This window comes from Lithobates pipiens, unplaced genomic scaffold (assembly GCF_037356315.1).
Source record: "Lithobates pipiens isolate NorthernLeopardFrog02 unplaced genomic scaffold, aLitPip1_a1.2 Scaffold_23, whole genome shotgun sequence".
Classification (NCBI taxonomy): Eukaryota; Metazoa; Chordata; class Amphibia; order Anura; family Ranidae; genus Lithobates; species Lithobates pipiens.
In genome coordinates this window covers 231,896,957-231,913,754 of record NW_027507785.1, presented here as the reverse complement: position 1 = coordinate 231,913,754, position 16,798 = coordinate 231,896,957, and the positions used below count along the sequence as shown (strand labels likewise).

General features: G+C 44.3%; 1 protein-coding gene across 2 annotated transcripts in view; it reads left to right on the top strand.

Moving 5' to 3' along the window:
- BTBD8 (BTB domain containing 8) overlaps positions 1 to 16,798 on the top strand; it is a 172,865-nt gene that overhangs the window by 43,125 nt on the left and 112,942 nt on the right. For both annotated transcript variants that reach the window (XM_077452921.1, XM_077452922.1), the window contains 2 exons: positions 322 to 411; positions 900 to 980. In XM_077452921.1, the coding sequence (XP_077309047.1) occupies positions 322 to 411; positions 900 to 980 (171 nt within the window). The remainder of the gene's footprint in view (positions 1 to 321; positions 412 to 899; positions 981 to 16,798) is intronic.

Genomic DNA, 16,798 nt, shown 5'->3' with positions numbered 1-16,798 from the left:
ACACTGCTATATGCACACTACACATCTCGTAGTCCAGCTCAGGATGGGCAAGAGAGGGTGGCTACATGGAGAACAAACTTGGCTATCCTCTACCAGGAAGTAGGATCTTGGCTAACAACATTCTGGATCTGTTGTCTCTAGCTCTCTGCTTTTTTTTTTTTTTTTTTTTTTTTTTTTTTTTTACAATGATTTGGACTAATGGTCTCCATTTCACCTACTTGGCTAGTATGAATGATGTGAGAATTCTGACAATGTGTTCCATCTGCAAAAAGAAAAAAATAATCCTCTACATCATGGATTTTTTGTTCTAACTATCCCCAGGGCTATCCTGTGTGCTAGGTCCAGTTATTTTGCTGCTATGCTGAGTGGATGTTGGGTTGAGACCTCACAAGACCTCATCCAGATTCACAAGTAAGTTCACTCTAAATTATTTTGCAATACTTTGCGTACATTTTAGAAAATGTATAGTGCATTTTGTAGCCTTTATAAAAGCAGTTTTGGCATAACTTTCATATTTTACTTACTGTATTAAATAGAGATGCTATAATAGTTCTAACTGTACAGCCAGGCTTGTGACTTGACTTTCTGCAGTAAAGCGCCAGCCTGTGATTGGACAGTGAAGGAGTAGCTACAGACTGCGGAGGTCATTCCTCTGCTCGTTCCTTTTGTTGGCATGCTCCTTGGCAGCACATATGTCTGCTGATTGATCCCAAGTACTGTCCCTCCCTCTGTTGTGCAGGGGAATACTGGAGGCTGTAATCAAGGCAAATTCAGGTATATGTACTAGCTGAATTTTGATACATGACTGATTTTTATTAAATGCCTGCATTCATTGATGTTTTTTTGTTAACAGCCTGCAGTTCAACCTTTTTAATATTCTAAACGTTTTCACCCTTTAGTGTGAAACAAGCAGATATGACAGTCCTCATGCATTTCATATATGGAGGAATACTAGATCTTCCCAGAAGCACTGAGGCTGGGTGAGTCATTTTTATATTCTTGTTTCTAGGACATCTAGGGCATCTGAATTGCTTATTTCAGGACTGCAGTGACAGACATCTGTGGAAAGACTTGGACAAGGAACATTGTGCCCTGTAGCCTTTAATCGTATTCAAACATGCCCTAGAAAAGGACAGTTGGAGAATGGATGTTTAAGTCTGATTTTTGCTGTGGGGCAGTGCAGACAGTTCTTATTAGAGACTCATTGATAAATGAGGCTTTGACTGCCTGCTTTTGTTGTGGATTGAGCTGACCTCTTATGAAATATTACTGTATAATAACACTTTTTTACATTTATTTTTCTTTGCTTTATTTTATGGAATCTGTCATGTTGTGAAATTGAAGCATATATATTAATTGGTCTGTATTGGTACTGAAGTATTTTGGCTTTATTTAACATCTGCATTGCATTCAACAAATAAAAGTAGTGCTTTATTTATGCCTTTCGGAAAGGGAAATCTGATTTCTTCTGTAATACAGTGATCAAAGTCTTAGGAGAAGCATGGAAGCTTCAGTCAGGTATGTGAAAATTAAAAGTCAGCATTTACAAAAATTGTAGCTGCTGACTTTTTTTTTTTTTAATAAGCAGACACCCCCCCCCCCCCTGTCTTTGGTCCCCGGCACCCTAACTGTGTGTAGCCGGCAGTGACTCCTTGTGGCTTCACAGCCAGCTGCTCACTTTGTAAATGGTCCCACAGTCTTCTGGAACCTGTGATTGGGGGGGGGGGGGATTTTATGCTCAGATGGCCTAGACCAGTGGTTCTCAACTAGCTAACTGAAATGCATCACAGGTGATATCACTTGCTTCTGAGTAATTGCAGTATTCTAGTCTGCATCTCCCCAAGGTAATACTTAACTCCTGCCCTCAGGACCCACTAACAGGCCAAATTTTCAGAACCACTGGCCTAGACGATACGAGAAGTAGTGGGAGCGGGTACTTGCTAAAACCAGGTACTTGCTCCACCCCCTCTAGCCCATAGCCATAGCTATAGCTAGATGTTGTAACCAGTCAACATTCTCGTTCGACTATGTTACACAAACTGAATTGGATAATGGTCAACGATAAACTTTTTTTTTTTTTCCTTTTTGTGTACCCTCACCAATACCCAGTCAACATTGGACAAACCTTGCCAGCCATGGCTTTGATATTTCGAAAGGGTGTGGTGCAGGGGTAGGCAACCTCTGCCCTCCAGCTGTTTTGAAACTACAAGTTCCATGAGACATTGCAAGACCCTAACAATCACAGGCATGATTCCTAGAGGCAAAGGCATGATGGGTTTTGTAGTTTCACCACAGCTGAAGGGCCGAAATAATATAAATCTATTACTGCTGCTAACCAGAACTCAATGGTCCTTTTATAGGGATGAGCTCGGTGTTCGACTCGAACACCGGCTGTTTGCCTGTTCAGCAAATACAGAACTTTGTGGGCCGTTTGCGCCATATTTGTTTGGCGCTCATGGCCCACAATGCATTGCGCCATCGCAGTGCATTGCTGGCTCATGATTGGCCAAGCATGCACTTTGACCCCACATGCTTGGCCAATCACAGCCCCGGCAGCGAGGAGAGCCATAATTGGCCACAGGCAGGATGCTCAGTGGGGTTTAGTACACGCCCCCACACTATATAAGGCCGCCAGCGAGGCGGCCTTGTGTAGTGTGTTGCGGCGGTCAGGGAAAGGGCATGATAGGCAGGGACAGTGTCTTTGTTGCTTGGGAACCTAGCGCTTCTTCAGTTGGTGTTGTGTGCCTCCTGCACGGTATACACCTGAAGCTACCCCTTACTGCTGGTGTTCTGTTTCTGTAACATAGGCAGACAGCTGCAGTAATTACAGTCGCTGTACTGTGTCATCTGCTCAGTGTGCACCTAAAGCTACCCCAATTGCTGGTGTCTGATGTCTGGAAGGCCAACAAGGAGAGGCAGACAGTCACGAGCCAATAAAAGAGGGCAAGCAGGCTCTGTGTCTAGAGACAACAGTGCTGGTCGACGTGGTGCATCGTCATCAGCACGTGGCCATGGGACACGCTTATCCTTCATTTCGGCAGCTGGACGCATTGAGCCGCATCATGCCGAAGACTTGGTAGAGTGGATGACCAAGCCCTCCTCATCCTCCTCATCCTCTCTCACCCAGGCTCAGGGTACTAGCAAAGCAGCTGCCAATGCGTCCTCTTCCCTCGTCTTAATGTCATCAGTCACGCCTTCCCTAGACCCACCATGTTCTCCTGAGGAGTCCCCCCGAACTGTTTGAGCACAGTGTTGGGTACATTCTCCAGGAGGATGCCCAGCGTTTTGAAGCCTCTGATGATGATGCCTAGCTAGAGGGAGGCAGTAGTGTGAGCGCAGAGAGAGTGGATGCTCAAGAAGAACAGCAATCTGGCAGTCATGTTCCACCAGCTGCAGCATACTGCTAGGTTTGCTCCAGTGATGAAGAGGGAGGGCATGATGAGGTCACTGACTCCACGTGGGTGCCTGAGAGGAGGAAGAGGAGGTGGCACATCTCCAACGAGGCAGGATGCCCTCTAGGGGCCAGCTTAAGGGCAGCACACCAACTGAATCACACCGCAGAGCTCTGCCTGTGCAGGGCGCTGCCTCTGCGCGTTATTCCAAAAGTTCTTTGGTGTGGGCCTTTTTTTGAGATGAGTGCATCAGATCGCGACACTGCTATTTACTACATATGGGCACCACGTGCTTGACCAGACATATGTTGGCCTGCCATGCAGCTCGTTGGCAAGCGTACCTTAAAGACCCACACCAAAGAACAAAGCGGACCTCTCCTTGCTTCTCATCAGCTGGGATCTCCAACCCCACTAGACCTTCAGTACTTTCTGAAACCTGCGCTGAGAGGAATGAAGGTGTAGAATTAGGTGTGTCACAGCCAAGTACTTGTGGGCACTCTGCTAGCAGTACACCGACGTCCGATTGTAGCAGACAAATTTCCCTGCCCCAGCTGCCGGAACTTTCGAAAGAAGTTCACTCCCAGCCATCCACATGCCCAGCGGTTGAATGCTAGCTTGGCTAAATTGCTAGCACTTCAACTGCTGCCTTTTCAGTTGGTAGACTCAGCCCCCTTCCGTGAGTTTGTGCAATGTGCGGTTCCTCAGTGGCAGGTTCCCAAATGCCACTTTTTCTCATTGAAGGCGATTCCAGCTCTCTACTGGCATGTGGAAGGCAATGTCCATGCCTTGCTGGACAGGGCGGTCAGCGGTAAGGTGCATATTACCGCTGACTCATGGTCCAGCAGGCATGGACAGGGACGTTGCCTATCTTTCATGGCCCATTGGGTCACTCTTCTGGCAGCTGGGAAGGATGCAGGACAAGGTGCAGTAGTGTTGGAGTTTGTTCCACCACCACGCCTCCAAAATGCTACTACTGGTTGTGACACACCTCTCTCCTCCACCTCCTCCCCTTCTTCCTCCATGGCCTCTTCCAGTGCTTTGTCCTCGGAACCAGCAGTGCTCCGTAGGTGTTCAAGGGGCTACGCAAGTACGCAGGCAAAAAGATACCATGCCATGCTTGCGCTGGTTTGTTTGGGGGACAGGAGCCACACTGGGGCAGATATTTTGTCAGCTCTGCAGGGGCAGGCCGAGAGGTGGTTGACGCAATGCCAGCTTAAGCCAGGAATGGTGGTTTGCGACAATGGCACCAACCTCCTCTCCGCCCTCCGACAGGGACAACTGACCCATGTGCCCTGTGTAGCTCACGTCCTTAACCTGGTGGTGCAGTGGTTCTTGGGCAGGTACCCGGGCTTACAGGATGTCCTGAGGCAGGCCAGGAAAGTCTGTATGCATTTCCGCCAATCATATAATGCCAGTGCTCGGCTGGCTGAGCTCCAAAATGAGTTGAACCTGCCCAAGACCTGCCTTATATGTGACATGCCCACCAGGTGGAACTCAACGTTGGCCATGCTGCAGAGGCTGCACATGCAGCAGAGGGCCATCAATGAGTACCTGTGCAGCACCAGGACATGGTCAGGGGAGCTCAGTTTTTTTTCACCACACCAGTGGGGCATGATCAGGGATGCATGCACTGTCCTGTCGCCATTTGAGGAGGCCATGAGGATGGTGACAGTGCATGCATCAGTGACACTGTACCTCTTGTCCACCTCTTGGAGCATACGCTGTGTGGAATAATGGACAGGGCACTTGAGGCAGAACAGAGGCAGGAAGAGGAGGACTTCCTTGCCTCTCAAGGCCCCCTTTATCCAGACAGTGTTCCTGCTGTGCCACCCATCACACAGGAAGAGGACGAGGAGGAGGAGGATTGTGTCAGCATGGAGGTGGAGCCTGGCACTCTGCATCATTAGTCTTTTAGGGATGATTTAGAGTCCCAAGAAACCCATGGACTTGTACGTGGCTGCGAATCACGTTGTCTTTAGTGACCCAGAGGACTCCGGACCGAATGCCTCAGCTAACCTACGCTGCATGGCCTCCCTGATCCTGCAAAGCCTGCGGAAGGATCCTTGTATTCTTCGGATCAAGGAGAGGGACCATTATTGGCTCTCCACTCTCCTTGGTCCACGGTACAAGGGTAAGGTTGCGGACCTTATCTTGCTGTCGCAGAGGGAGCAGAGGAAGAGACCTCTCCGGGAGGCCTTGCAGAAAGGTCTGTGTAACACGTTCCCAGAGACTGGGAGGTTACAAACTCCTGGTCCTGGACAACGTGTTGCTGAGACTTCGGTCAGTCACAGAAGGAGCGGTGGAGAAGGTGGCCGTCTGACCGATGCGTTCAGACAATTTTTTTTAGTCTGCAGCCCCAAGGTTTGATCAGTTCAAGCAACCATCGCCAGCGTCTGATTTACATGGTGCAGGAATACCTAGGGGCAAGGTCAGACTTGGACACCTTTCCCACTGAAAATCCTCTGGCTTACTGGGTCTTGAGGATGGATCACTGGCCAGAGCTTGCACAGTATGCAATTGAGCTACTGGCCTGTCCTGCATCCAGCGTTCTTTCGAAACGCACCTTCAGTGCTGCTGGAGGCTTTGTAACCAATCACAGGGTGCGCCTGTTCACTGACTCGGTTGATCAACTGTGTCACGTACCTAGTGGTGAGCCCGGAATGCAGAAGGAGACCTCTCTTGCATCCCCGACTCATGGCCCCTGATGGTGACAGGAGGCACAGGAGTCAAAGGTAGCGCGAGTGCCTGTCGGGTTCAGCAGCCGGAGGATGGATCAGGCTGAGTTCAGGAACTGTAGCTGGACAAGCAGAACTCGGTGGCAGCGGACAGGAACCAGTAGACAGCAGGAGACCAACAGGAACAGGTAGATCGCTCAGGGGCAGGCACACAGAAGAGTCGAGCAAGCCGGGTCAAACCAGACAGTCAGTACAGGAACAGATGCAGCAGGCAGAGGCGGGAACGTGGAACAGGCTGGGTTGGTAACAGATGAGCACGGATGGACCAGAGGATGACAGATGCAGAGTCATAGACAAGCCGGAGGTCCGAGGCAGGCAGAAGGCAGGTAAGGTCACAGGTCAGGCCGGGTCAATGCACGAACAGGTCAGATTCAGACAATAGTCTCAGGAACGCTGTAGATCAAGCAGCAAGATCTGAAGGGAGAACTGGGTTTAAATAGGCCGCCTGGCGCCGGTAACCGTGCGCGTGACCGCGAACGTGCGCACCCGCACAGACACGCCCAGGCACCCGCAGGCGCGCACGCAGGTGACGGACCACTGTCCCCAGCCAGCCTTTCCTGACAAACTGACCTTCATAATGAATCGGTCTTGGATCACCACCAGCTACCAAGCACCTGAAGCTGATGTAACAGAATATTTTTTTTTGAAATGTCGCATAACTTCAAGACTGCCTATGCTGATGCTGAGTGACTGTCCTGTTATGTTGACTGACTATCCTCTTCCTCAATGATCCTGCTGATAGCTTGGAAGAACATTTTTGGTTCTGGGTGACGCCACCAGTGGCTAAGGCCAAATTTTCAGCCCCTGTTTAACATGGGCATGTAATTACAATTTTTGATGCAATGCTTTGCAGCAGGGCTCATTCCTGCACTCCAACTAGAGTATCTGGGAGAGGTTGCAGTGTCATGGCACCAGTGCTTAAGGCCCAATTTTTCAGCACCTGTTTAACAGGTGCATGTAATTACAATTCTTGATATAATATTTCACAGCAGGGCCCGTTCCTGCGCCCACCGAGAGTAACTGTGAGACTTAGTGTTGTGGCACCACAACCACCAAAGGCCCAATTTTTCTACCACTGTTCAACAATGGCATGTAATTACAATTCTTGATATAATCATTCACAGCAGGGCACTCCAGCGCCCACCAAGAGTCACTTTGAGGGCTTACAGTGTTGTGGCAACACCAACACCTTAGGCCCACATTTCTGCAGAGCATATAGGGCAGGCCCCTACTTTCAAACATCCAACTTACAAACGTCTCCTACTTGCAAACCAAAGGAGACAACAGGAAGGGAGATGAAAAAAGATGGACGGCCAAAAAAATTTATACAGGGGTGATAACCCTTCCCTATGTTTTCCAAAAAGCTTAAAAATATATTTTTTTGACTGGAACTACACTTTTTAAAAATGTACCAGTTCAAAATTACAAACAGATTCTACTTAACACAACAAATCTACACTGTTCCTGTCTTGTTTGCACCGCCTGCATACTGCTGTTCTGAGTATATAGGGCCTGGGGCCCCACACCTTTCCTTTTTTTTAATTTGGGTACGGGGTTCCCCTTAATATCCATGAAAGACCCGAAGGGGCTGGTAATGGGCGGGGCGGCTACCCATGCCATTTTTCTCAATAATTTTCATCCATATTGCCGGAACCAGACATTACATTAAAATGCAAGCAGTTTTAAATGACTTTTTCTGTTTAAATGTCATTTTGTGCAGGGACTGTTCTAAACACAGGAAACACGTGCCACTTCACAGGCATACTATAGACACCCCCGGCACTATGTATAAAGGAATATTTCACTTATTTTTTATTTTTTTTTTTCACTTTAATCAGCATTAAAATCACTGCTCCCAAAAAACTGATGTTGATTTCGAACGTTCGAGACCCATAGACTTTAATGGGGTTCTAAAGTTCGTACGAATTTTCGGTTCATTCGAAGGTTCTGGTGCGAACCGAACTCGGGGGGGTGTTCGGCTCATCCCTAGTCCCTTATTACAGGGGACCACACAGCGTGTTTATAACCACAGTTGAGGGTAAGGATATGGACACAGCAGAACTCTTAAAGTTGATTCAAAATATCCACCACAAGGGGCCCTACTTGGGTTCCACTGATATACCAGAACTCCCATGTATTGATCCACAGTGACTGAAAAATGTGGCCGAATTACCAAAATAAAAATAGACTCGCATAGCATAAAACCTTTTTATACTTCAATTCTCTAGTATTTAAAAATGCGCACTTGCGTAAAAAACAAATATATCCAGCATAACAAGCGAGCCGGCCGGCCTCGCTACACAGCCCGTGGCTTCCGGGACCTAGCGTACAACAGTGACGTCAGAACGTCGCTCCTCCTCCCTACACGTTTCATCATCAATAGGACGTCGGCACAGGCGGTGTTCTGACGCACCGCAATATATACAAGGAAAAACAACCATGCCTCGGTTTGAGTCCCGGGCCGTGGATGTCTAAGGAGCCATCTTAACTCGGGGGGGGGGGGGGGGGGGGGAAATGTGGGAAAGGAACAAATGGGCGGCTATTATCCTTCTTCGTATACCGCACAAATACCAATGTTATCGCAACATCCTCAAACATATACGGCAATGGTACTGGGATGTCAATAGACTAAACAAAAAAATAATAATTCTAGAATTGCAAAATGAAAAAATATTTTGAATGGCATGATGCAACATAGTGCACCTAGGCATTCTAAATTATTAATTATCATTAATTCACTCTTATTTAATTAAATCTAGAATGATAATTATACATTATAAACATCAAATTTAATGAAATAAAGAATATACATTTTTTTTTTAATTCACAGTATTAAATTAATACTAATCCATAAGGTAACACTCTTAATTCTACAACTCTTTTTGTTCCTTGATTTGGCCGGGAAACCCCCAATTTTGTTGTCCTTGTACTTGACTGTCCTCACGGTAGTTACCATGGTTAAAACCATAGTAGCCTCCAGGGGTCCCAACATTATTCCCTCTACTCGAAGTAGATTGTTGGGGTTCTTCATTGAAGACCCCCAAAGGGACAAAGCTATTGTATTATATGTAATGATAATCATCATAGTGAACAATTGAATGGTCACCATATGAATTGGAATGCCCTAATGTAGAGTCATATGGACGAGTCTGGGCCCGCTTATCAGACTGACCATAGGAGTTTGAGCCATGGGAATATGGGCTCCGACCTCGATAAGTGAAAGAGCCCTGAACGTGCCCATGTCCTCGAACACGGGGGGGTCCCTGATAATATTGTTGTTGGTTTCCTTCATGTTGGCGAAATGGGGGAGGGCTCCCTTGGTAGTTGTACCCACCTCTTCCCTGATAATTATTCAAATCACTGCCCCGATTGGCAGGATATGGGTATGGCAAAGCTGGAAGTTTAACAGCATCGGTATATAGACGACATCCTCCTCCTATGGGATGGAGGTGAGGATGAGCTGAAGGATTTTATGCATTCTCTCAATACAAATGATAGGGGCATACATTTAGACTACGAAGTGAGTTTCGGAGTCAATACATTTTTTTTAGATTCTACCATTTCAATTTGTGGAGATTTTTATTGATTTTTTGTCCCCTCCACATACTTTAAACCTATAGATCTAAATGCGTTTATCCCAAATGACAGCTGTCATCATGCCTTTTGGTTACGATCCGTGCCCAAGAGTCAATACCTGAGATTGAAACGTAACTGTATGGATCAAGATATGTTTCTTGTTCAATCCCAGGTACTTGCACAAAGATTTCTGGATAAGGGATATTCCCAGGAGTTCTTGGATAGTACTCTGGACTTGGTTAAAGTAGATCGAGATGGCCTATTGAGGGAAAAACCTAATGACCAAGGACAGGAGACCAGTCGTAACCCTTTCATCACAGGTTTTTCCTGCCAGCATTCCAAAGTGAAACATATAATTAATAAACATTGGCATATTCTGAAGAGCGACAGGGTTTTAAAATCCATTTTACCAGAGAAGCCCTAAGTCATTTTTAGGGGCGAGCGGCCCCAAAAAGATAAGTTGGCCCAAACGTTTTAAATCCCCCTGCAGTGGTATCAAATTTATTTTCTGAGCTCACTGGATATGTCAAAATGTCAAGTTTGTGCTCTAATGGTTGTAGGACAAGAAGGACCCATTCTTTTATATCTACGTGCACATCAGAGTTTTTCTATTGAGCCTTTTATTACGTGCTCCTCCACAGGGGTAGTATATATGCTCCAATGTCCTTGCGGCCTACAGTATGTGGGCTGGACTAAGCACCCACTACAGGTTCGCCTTAATGAGCATATTAATAATATATGCAGAGGGTTTACCAAACATTCCGTTTCAAAGCACTATCTTATAGCCCATAATAGGGACCCCACTGACTCCATCTTTTTAGGGATCGATAAATTTAGGCCCCATTGGAGGGGCAGTAATCTGGCAAGGAGTATTTCCAAACTAGAAATGTCTTGGGTGCATAGGGTTAAATATTACACTCTATATGGATTAACCACTTAAGAAACCGCCCTGTAGCCGTCATTCGGCTATGGGGCGGTTGTTAACTCTGGGAGGCCGTCATGACATCCTCCCAGAATTCCACTCTCGCGCACCCCCTGGGGCAGGCACTCGAGAGCATCCATGACCGGATCACGGTAAATGGCCGCTCATCGCGGCCGTTTACCACGTGATCGCTCCGTCAAATGACGGAGTGATCACTTGTGAACAAACCGGCGTCTCCTCTCTCTCTACCGATCGGTACAGCGGATGGGGAAGAGATCGGTGTCAGCAGCGCTGTGGGCTGCATCTGCAGTGCCCACATCGCTGCTCACCGAATTTAACCCCTCAATTCCCTGCCAGTACTCTGCAGTACAATACCAGCCAGTACTCTGCAGTACAATACCAGCCAGTACTCTGCAGTACAATACCAGCCAGTACTCTGCAGTACAATACCAGCCAGTACTCTGCAGTACAATACCAGCCAGTACTCTGCAGTACAATACCAGCCAGTACTCTGCAGTACAATACCAGCCAGTACTCTGCAGTACAATACCAGCCAGTACTCTGCAGTACAATACCAGCCAGTACTCAGCCATAAATTGCCATACCCGGAGATACCCAGCCATAATCGGTGATACCCTGCAATACCCAGCCATAGACGTCCCACCGCCCTCCGGTGCTTCTACCGACTTGCCAATACGATCAAAGCCAGAATCTTCTCTTCTTTTTTATTTTTTTTTATTTCAGGCTTCCCGGCCTAGAGGTGAGATGTGGTCGTCTTATTGACACCAGATCTCCCTGTAAAGAGGACCTGTCATGCCATATTCCTATTACAAGGGATGTTTACATTCCTTGTAATAGGAATAAAAGTGATCAAAAATTTTATTTTTGGGGGAAAAAAATGTCAAACTAAAATAAAGTAAAATGAACAATAAAATTTTTTTTTTTTTTTTTTAAAGCGCCCCTGTCCCCATGTGCTCGCATGCAGAAGCGAACGCATATGCAAGTCCCGCCCACATATGAAAACTGTGTTCAATAATTCTAGCCCTAGACCTCCTCTGTAACTCAAAACATGTAACCAGTAAAAAAGTTTAAAGAATCGCCTATGGGGATTTTTTAAGTAGCGACGTTTGGCGCCATTCCACGAGCGTGTGCAATTTTGAAGAGTGACATGTTAGGTATCTATTTACTCGGCGTAACTTCATCTTTCACACTATGCAAAAATTGGGCTAACTTTACTGTGGGGTTTTTTTTTTTTTTTTAAAGCGTTCGAAAAATTGCTGCGCAAATACCGTGTGAGATAGTTACAACGACTACCATTGTATTCTCCAGGGTGTTTGCTAAAAAAAAACATATATAATGTTTTGGGGTTCTATGTAATTTTCTAGCAAATAAATGATTATTTTTACATGTAGGAGAGAAATGTCAGAATTGTCCTGGGTGCTCCAGAACGCCTGATGGCGCTCCCTGCATGTTGGGCCACTGTATGTGGCCATGCTGTGTAAAAGTCTCACACATGTGGTATTGCCATACTCGGGAGTAATAGCAAAATGTGTTTTGGGGTGTAACTTGTGGTATGCATATGTTGTGTGTGAGAAATAAACTGATATTATGACAATTTTGTGAAAAAAAAAAAAAAGTGAAAAAAATCTTGATTTTGCAAAGAATTGTGGGAAAAAATGACAACTTCAAAAAAACTCATTATGCCTCTTACTAAATACCTTGGAGTGTCTTCTTTCCAAAAAGGGGTCATTTGGGGGGTATTTGTACTTTTATGGCATGTTAGGGTCTCAAGAATTGAAATAGGCCGTCAGTACTTCAGGTGTGATCAATTTTCAGATATTGGCACCATAGCTTGTGGACTATATAACTTTCACAAAGACCAAATAATATCCACCAATTTGTACTTATTTTTACCAAAGATATGTAGTGGTATAAATTTTGGCCAAAATTTATGAAGAAAAATTAATAATCTGCTAAATTTTATAACAAACAAAGAAAAATTCACTTTTTTATAGAATTTTCAGTCTTTTTTTTTCTTTTATAGCACAAAAAATAAAAAACCTAGCGGTGATTAAATACCACCAAAAGAAAGCTCTATTTGTGTGGGAAAAAAAAGGACAAAAATTTGTGTTTCAGTGACATGTGTTACTTTTATGATTTAGTATTTAATACTGTGTATTTACATTTATTTTTATATTCTATATTTCATAAAATTTGATGTTTATAATGTATAATTCTCATTCTAGATTTAATTAAATAAGAGTGAATTCATGATAATTAATAATTTAACACGCCTAGGGGCACTATGTTGCATCATGCCATTTAAAATATTTTTTTTATTCTGTAACTATATAATTTTTATACATTTTTAAGTTGTTTTTTTTTTTGTGAAGTCTATTGACATCCCAGCACCATTGCTGTATATGTTTGAGGATGTTGCGATAATATTGGTATGTGTGCGGTATATGTAGAAGGATATTAGCTGCCTATTTGTTCCTTTCCCACATTTATATTCTGGTGAGTTGACTTTTCCCTGAGTTAAGATGGCTCCTTAGACGTCCGCGGCCCAGGACTCAGACGTGGTTGTTTTTCTTTGTATATATTGCCGTGCGTCAGAATGCCGCCTGTGCCCTGTGACTACGTCCTATTGATGAAACGCGTAGGGAGGAGCGACGTTCTGACGTCACCGTTTTACGCTAGGTCCTGGAAGCCACGGGCTGTGTAGCGAGGCCGGCCGGCTCGTTTGTTATGCTGGATATATTCTTTTTTTATGTAAGTGCGCATTTTTAAATACTAGAAAATTTAAATATAAAAGTTTTATGCTATGTGAGTCTATTTTTATTTTGGGAATTTGGCCGCATTTTTCATTCACTGTGGATCAATACGTGGGAGTTCTGGTATATCATTGGAACACAAGTATGGCCCCTTGTGGTGGATATTTTGAATCAATTTTAAGAGTTCTGTTGTGTCCATATCCTTACCCTCGACTGTGGCTATAAACATGCTGTGTGGTCCCCTGTAATAAGGGACCATTGAGTTCTGGTAAGCGGCAGCTTGTTTATTCGCGATGAAGGTGGTTCACAGATATCTTTTGGTGGAAGTTGGAGCTGCACGTTGGTGTTTCCATTTAATACACATTCGAGGACTGTTAGCCCTTGTACACACGGTCGGAGAATCCGTCGGAATGTGTCCTATCGGACCGTGTTGTCGGATAATCCGACTGTGTGTGGTATGCATCGGACTAATTCAGGGCTCGACAAACCCCGGTCGCCAGGTCGCATTTGCGCCTAGATTTCGTGTCCTGGCGACTGGGGCAACGCTGCTGGGGTATCCTGTCTCCATTTGGACCCCGAACTCCGCCGCGCAATTCCATCGTGCCGCGCCGGCCAGTAATTGAGGCCGCGGCTTTGCGGCCTACTAAAATCTTTCGGTAGTCTGGCGCCATCTTGTGGTGGATGTAGAAATTACACCCTATTCCAATAATGATAATTCCTAATGGAGTGAAGCTCCCTGACTGTTTTTCACTGCCCGCCCATTTCCTTCCCCTAATTAAAATAATTTTTTTTACTTTTTACAAAAAAAAAAAAAATAATAATAATTAAATATTATATATATATATATATATATATATATATATATATATATATATATATATATATATATATATATATATATATATATATATATATATATATATATATATATATATATATATATATATATTTAATTATTATTATTTTTTTTTTTTGTAAAAAGTAAAAAAAAATATTTTAATTAAGGGAAAAAAAAAAATATTATTTGTAATCCTCCCTGCTTGACCCCTTTCACAAGGGCTGTCTGATCAGGTTCACCTGTCAGTTTTTCAGGCGGACCTGATCTAACCCTTAGCGGGGATATGACGTTAAGAAGCGGGAACATGGCGGAAATAAAAGTCACATTCTTTTGTTAACCACTTCGTGCCCGCGCTATAGACAAAAGATGTCTACAGCACGGACACCAATTGCCGGGAGGGCGTCCCTGGACATCCTCCTGTTTACTTCCCCTCTGAACGCCGCCATGGGCGCACATCGGGGAAGTTCTGTGTTGGCCGTGTCCCTTGGATACAGCAAATCACAGATCATGCTAAATGGCCAATCACAGCAGCCATTTAGCACTCAAGCGGTGTGTCCAATGAGAGGTGATCTCATATGTGGGGGGCTGGAGGCTATCTTCCCCTCACTTGTCTCCATGTCAGGCCAGGGACAGGTCCAGATCGCCGTCACGGACCTGGCTCCTAACTTTTTTAGCTGGCTCCCAGATTCCAAACAAATTTGTCAACCCCTGGACTAATTCCATCGGACCCAATTTTCCAACATGTTGGAAATATTTCCCGACCAACTGGTTCGATCGGACATACTCCGATCATGTGTAGAGAATTTTGATCGGACCAAGTGCCACGCATGCTCAGATCAAATTCCTACATCAAAGCTATTGGCTACTAGCCTGAACGTAGTCCCATCGTAACGAAATGACGTCATCACGTTCTGAAAGATCGGATTTTTCGACTACTTAGTCCGACCGTGTGTATGCAACAGTTTCGGACAAGATCCGACGGGCAAAATCCGACGGATTTGGTTGTGGAAATCTCAGACCGTGTGTACAGGGGCTTACACAGTAGATTGAATTTGGACTAATAGCTATATGACGGTGATTTATGGTCACGGTCATTGCACGTACATATTAGTTCTTTGTGTGTATGTATGTATGGATGTATGTATGTGTGTGTGTATATGTGTGTGTGTGTATATATATATATATATATATGTATATGTATATATATATATATATATATAATATAATTTATTTTTTTGCACTTTAGTAATTTGATCAATTTAAAGCACTTTATGTCACTTTTTGCATAATTTGCACGTAAAATTAATTTTCAATGTTATTATTATTTTTGTACTATATTGAACTGGTTAGTGTTATGTTTTAGTGCCCCTCGTTTTGATACTTAAACCCTCACATATACCCAGTGAAGTGAACAGCCTCAGATGATACAGAGATGAAACAAATCTCCCTACATAAGTTTTACTTCCTCATACATCTGTAGAAGTGGATTATTGCTAGACATTGTGAGACAGCTGATTGGAGGAAAGGTGTGCAGCACATTCCCCCTCCCCAAACATGCAGAGGTTGCCTGTGAATAGTTTAGCAGTCGAACGATCTATATATTTATAGCAACCTACCCCGATGCACATCTCCCATCTCAGAGAGCTTGTCAATTTAAGCTGATATATTAAAAATGACTGTGCTGTCATAAAGTTACATGAAAAATCAGTGAAATGATTAAAGTAAAATATTTTAAATCGATTTTGGAAAACCAGCTTCAACTTCCTGTGAGATATACACACATTAATCAACAACTTTCAATACTAAGTTGCGCTATATTTTCCTTTATAAATTGATCGTACTAAACTCCTATAAAGTGAATATCGTGGATAAAATGTAATCAATCCGCACACTATAAGCAGTCCATTCAGTTGATGGTAGATCTCCAATGTGAAATTAACACACAGTAATCCCAGGAATTGAGGAGAAAAGCTGAAACTTCCACCTTTTACACACACTGCCGCTTACCGACTCCTGTTGATCTCCTATTGCAAGAGATCGCACACGTTTTCTAGCTTAATACCCAGCCCGTACCTTTAAAATATGAAGAAATGGTCCCAGCGTCTTCTCAGATGTTGTCATTCACAGGTACATTTTGCCAGATAATCCCCATGAGAAAATAAAAGCTTCCATACTATAAAAATCTTTTGGTGATTTTTTTTTTTTTTATTAGATAAAAAGTATTGCACTTACATTTAGCCTAACAAAATCATGCAGTTAAAACGCGGAGCCGGCTGGCTCTCAATTGCAGCCCATTACTCCAGGACTAGCGTGAACGTGGTGACGTCAGTATGTCGCTCCTCCCTAATATAGATATATTAAAGCCTTGTTTTTCTTTTTCTTTTTTTTTTTAAACAAAAATGTTATACTTGCCTGCTCTGTTCAGTGGTTTTGCATAGAGCAGCCCAGATACTCCACCTTCTCTGGTCCCACGCTGGCGCTCCTCCCTCCTGTCGGGTGCCCCTGCAGCAAGCAGCTTGCTGTGGGGGCGCCTAAGCAGTCCTGTTCCCGACCCACGGCTG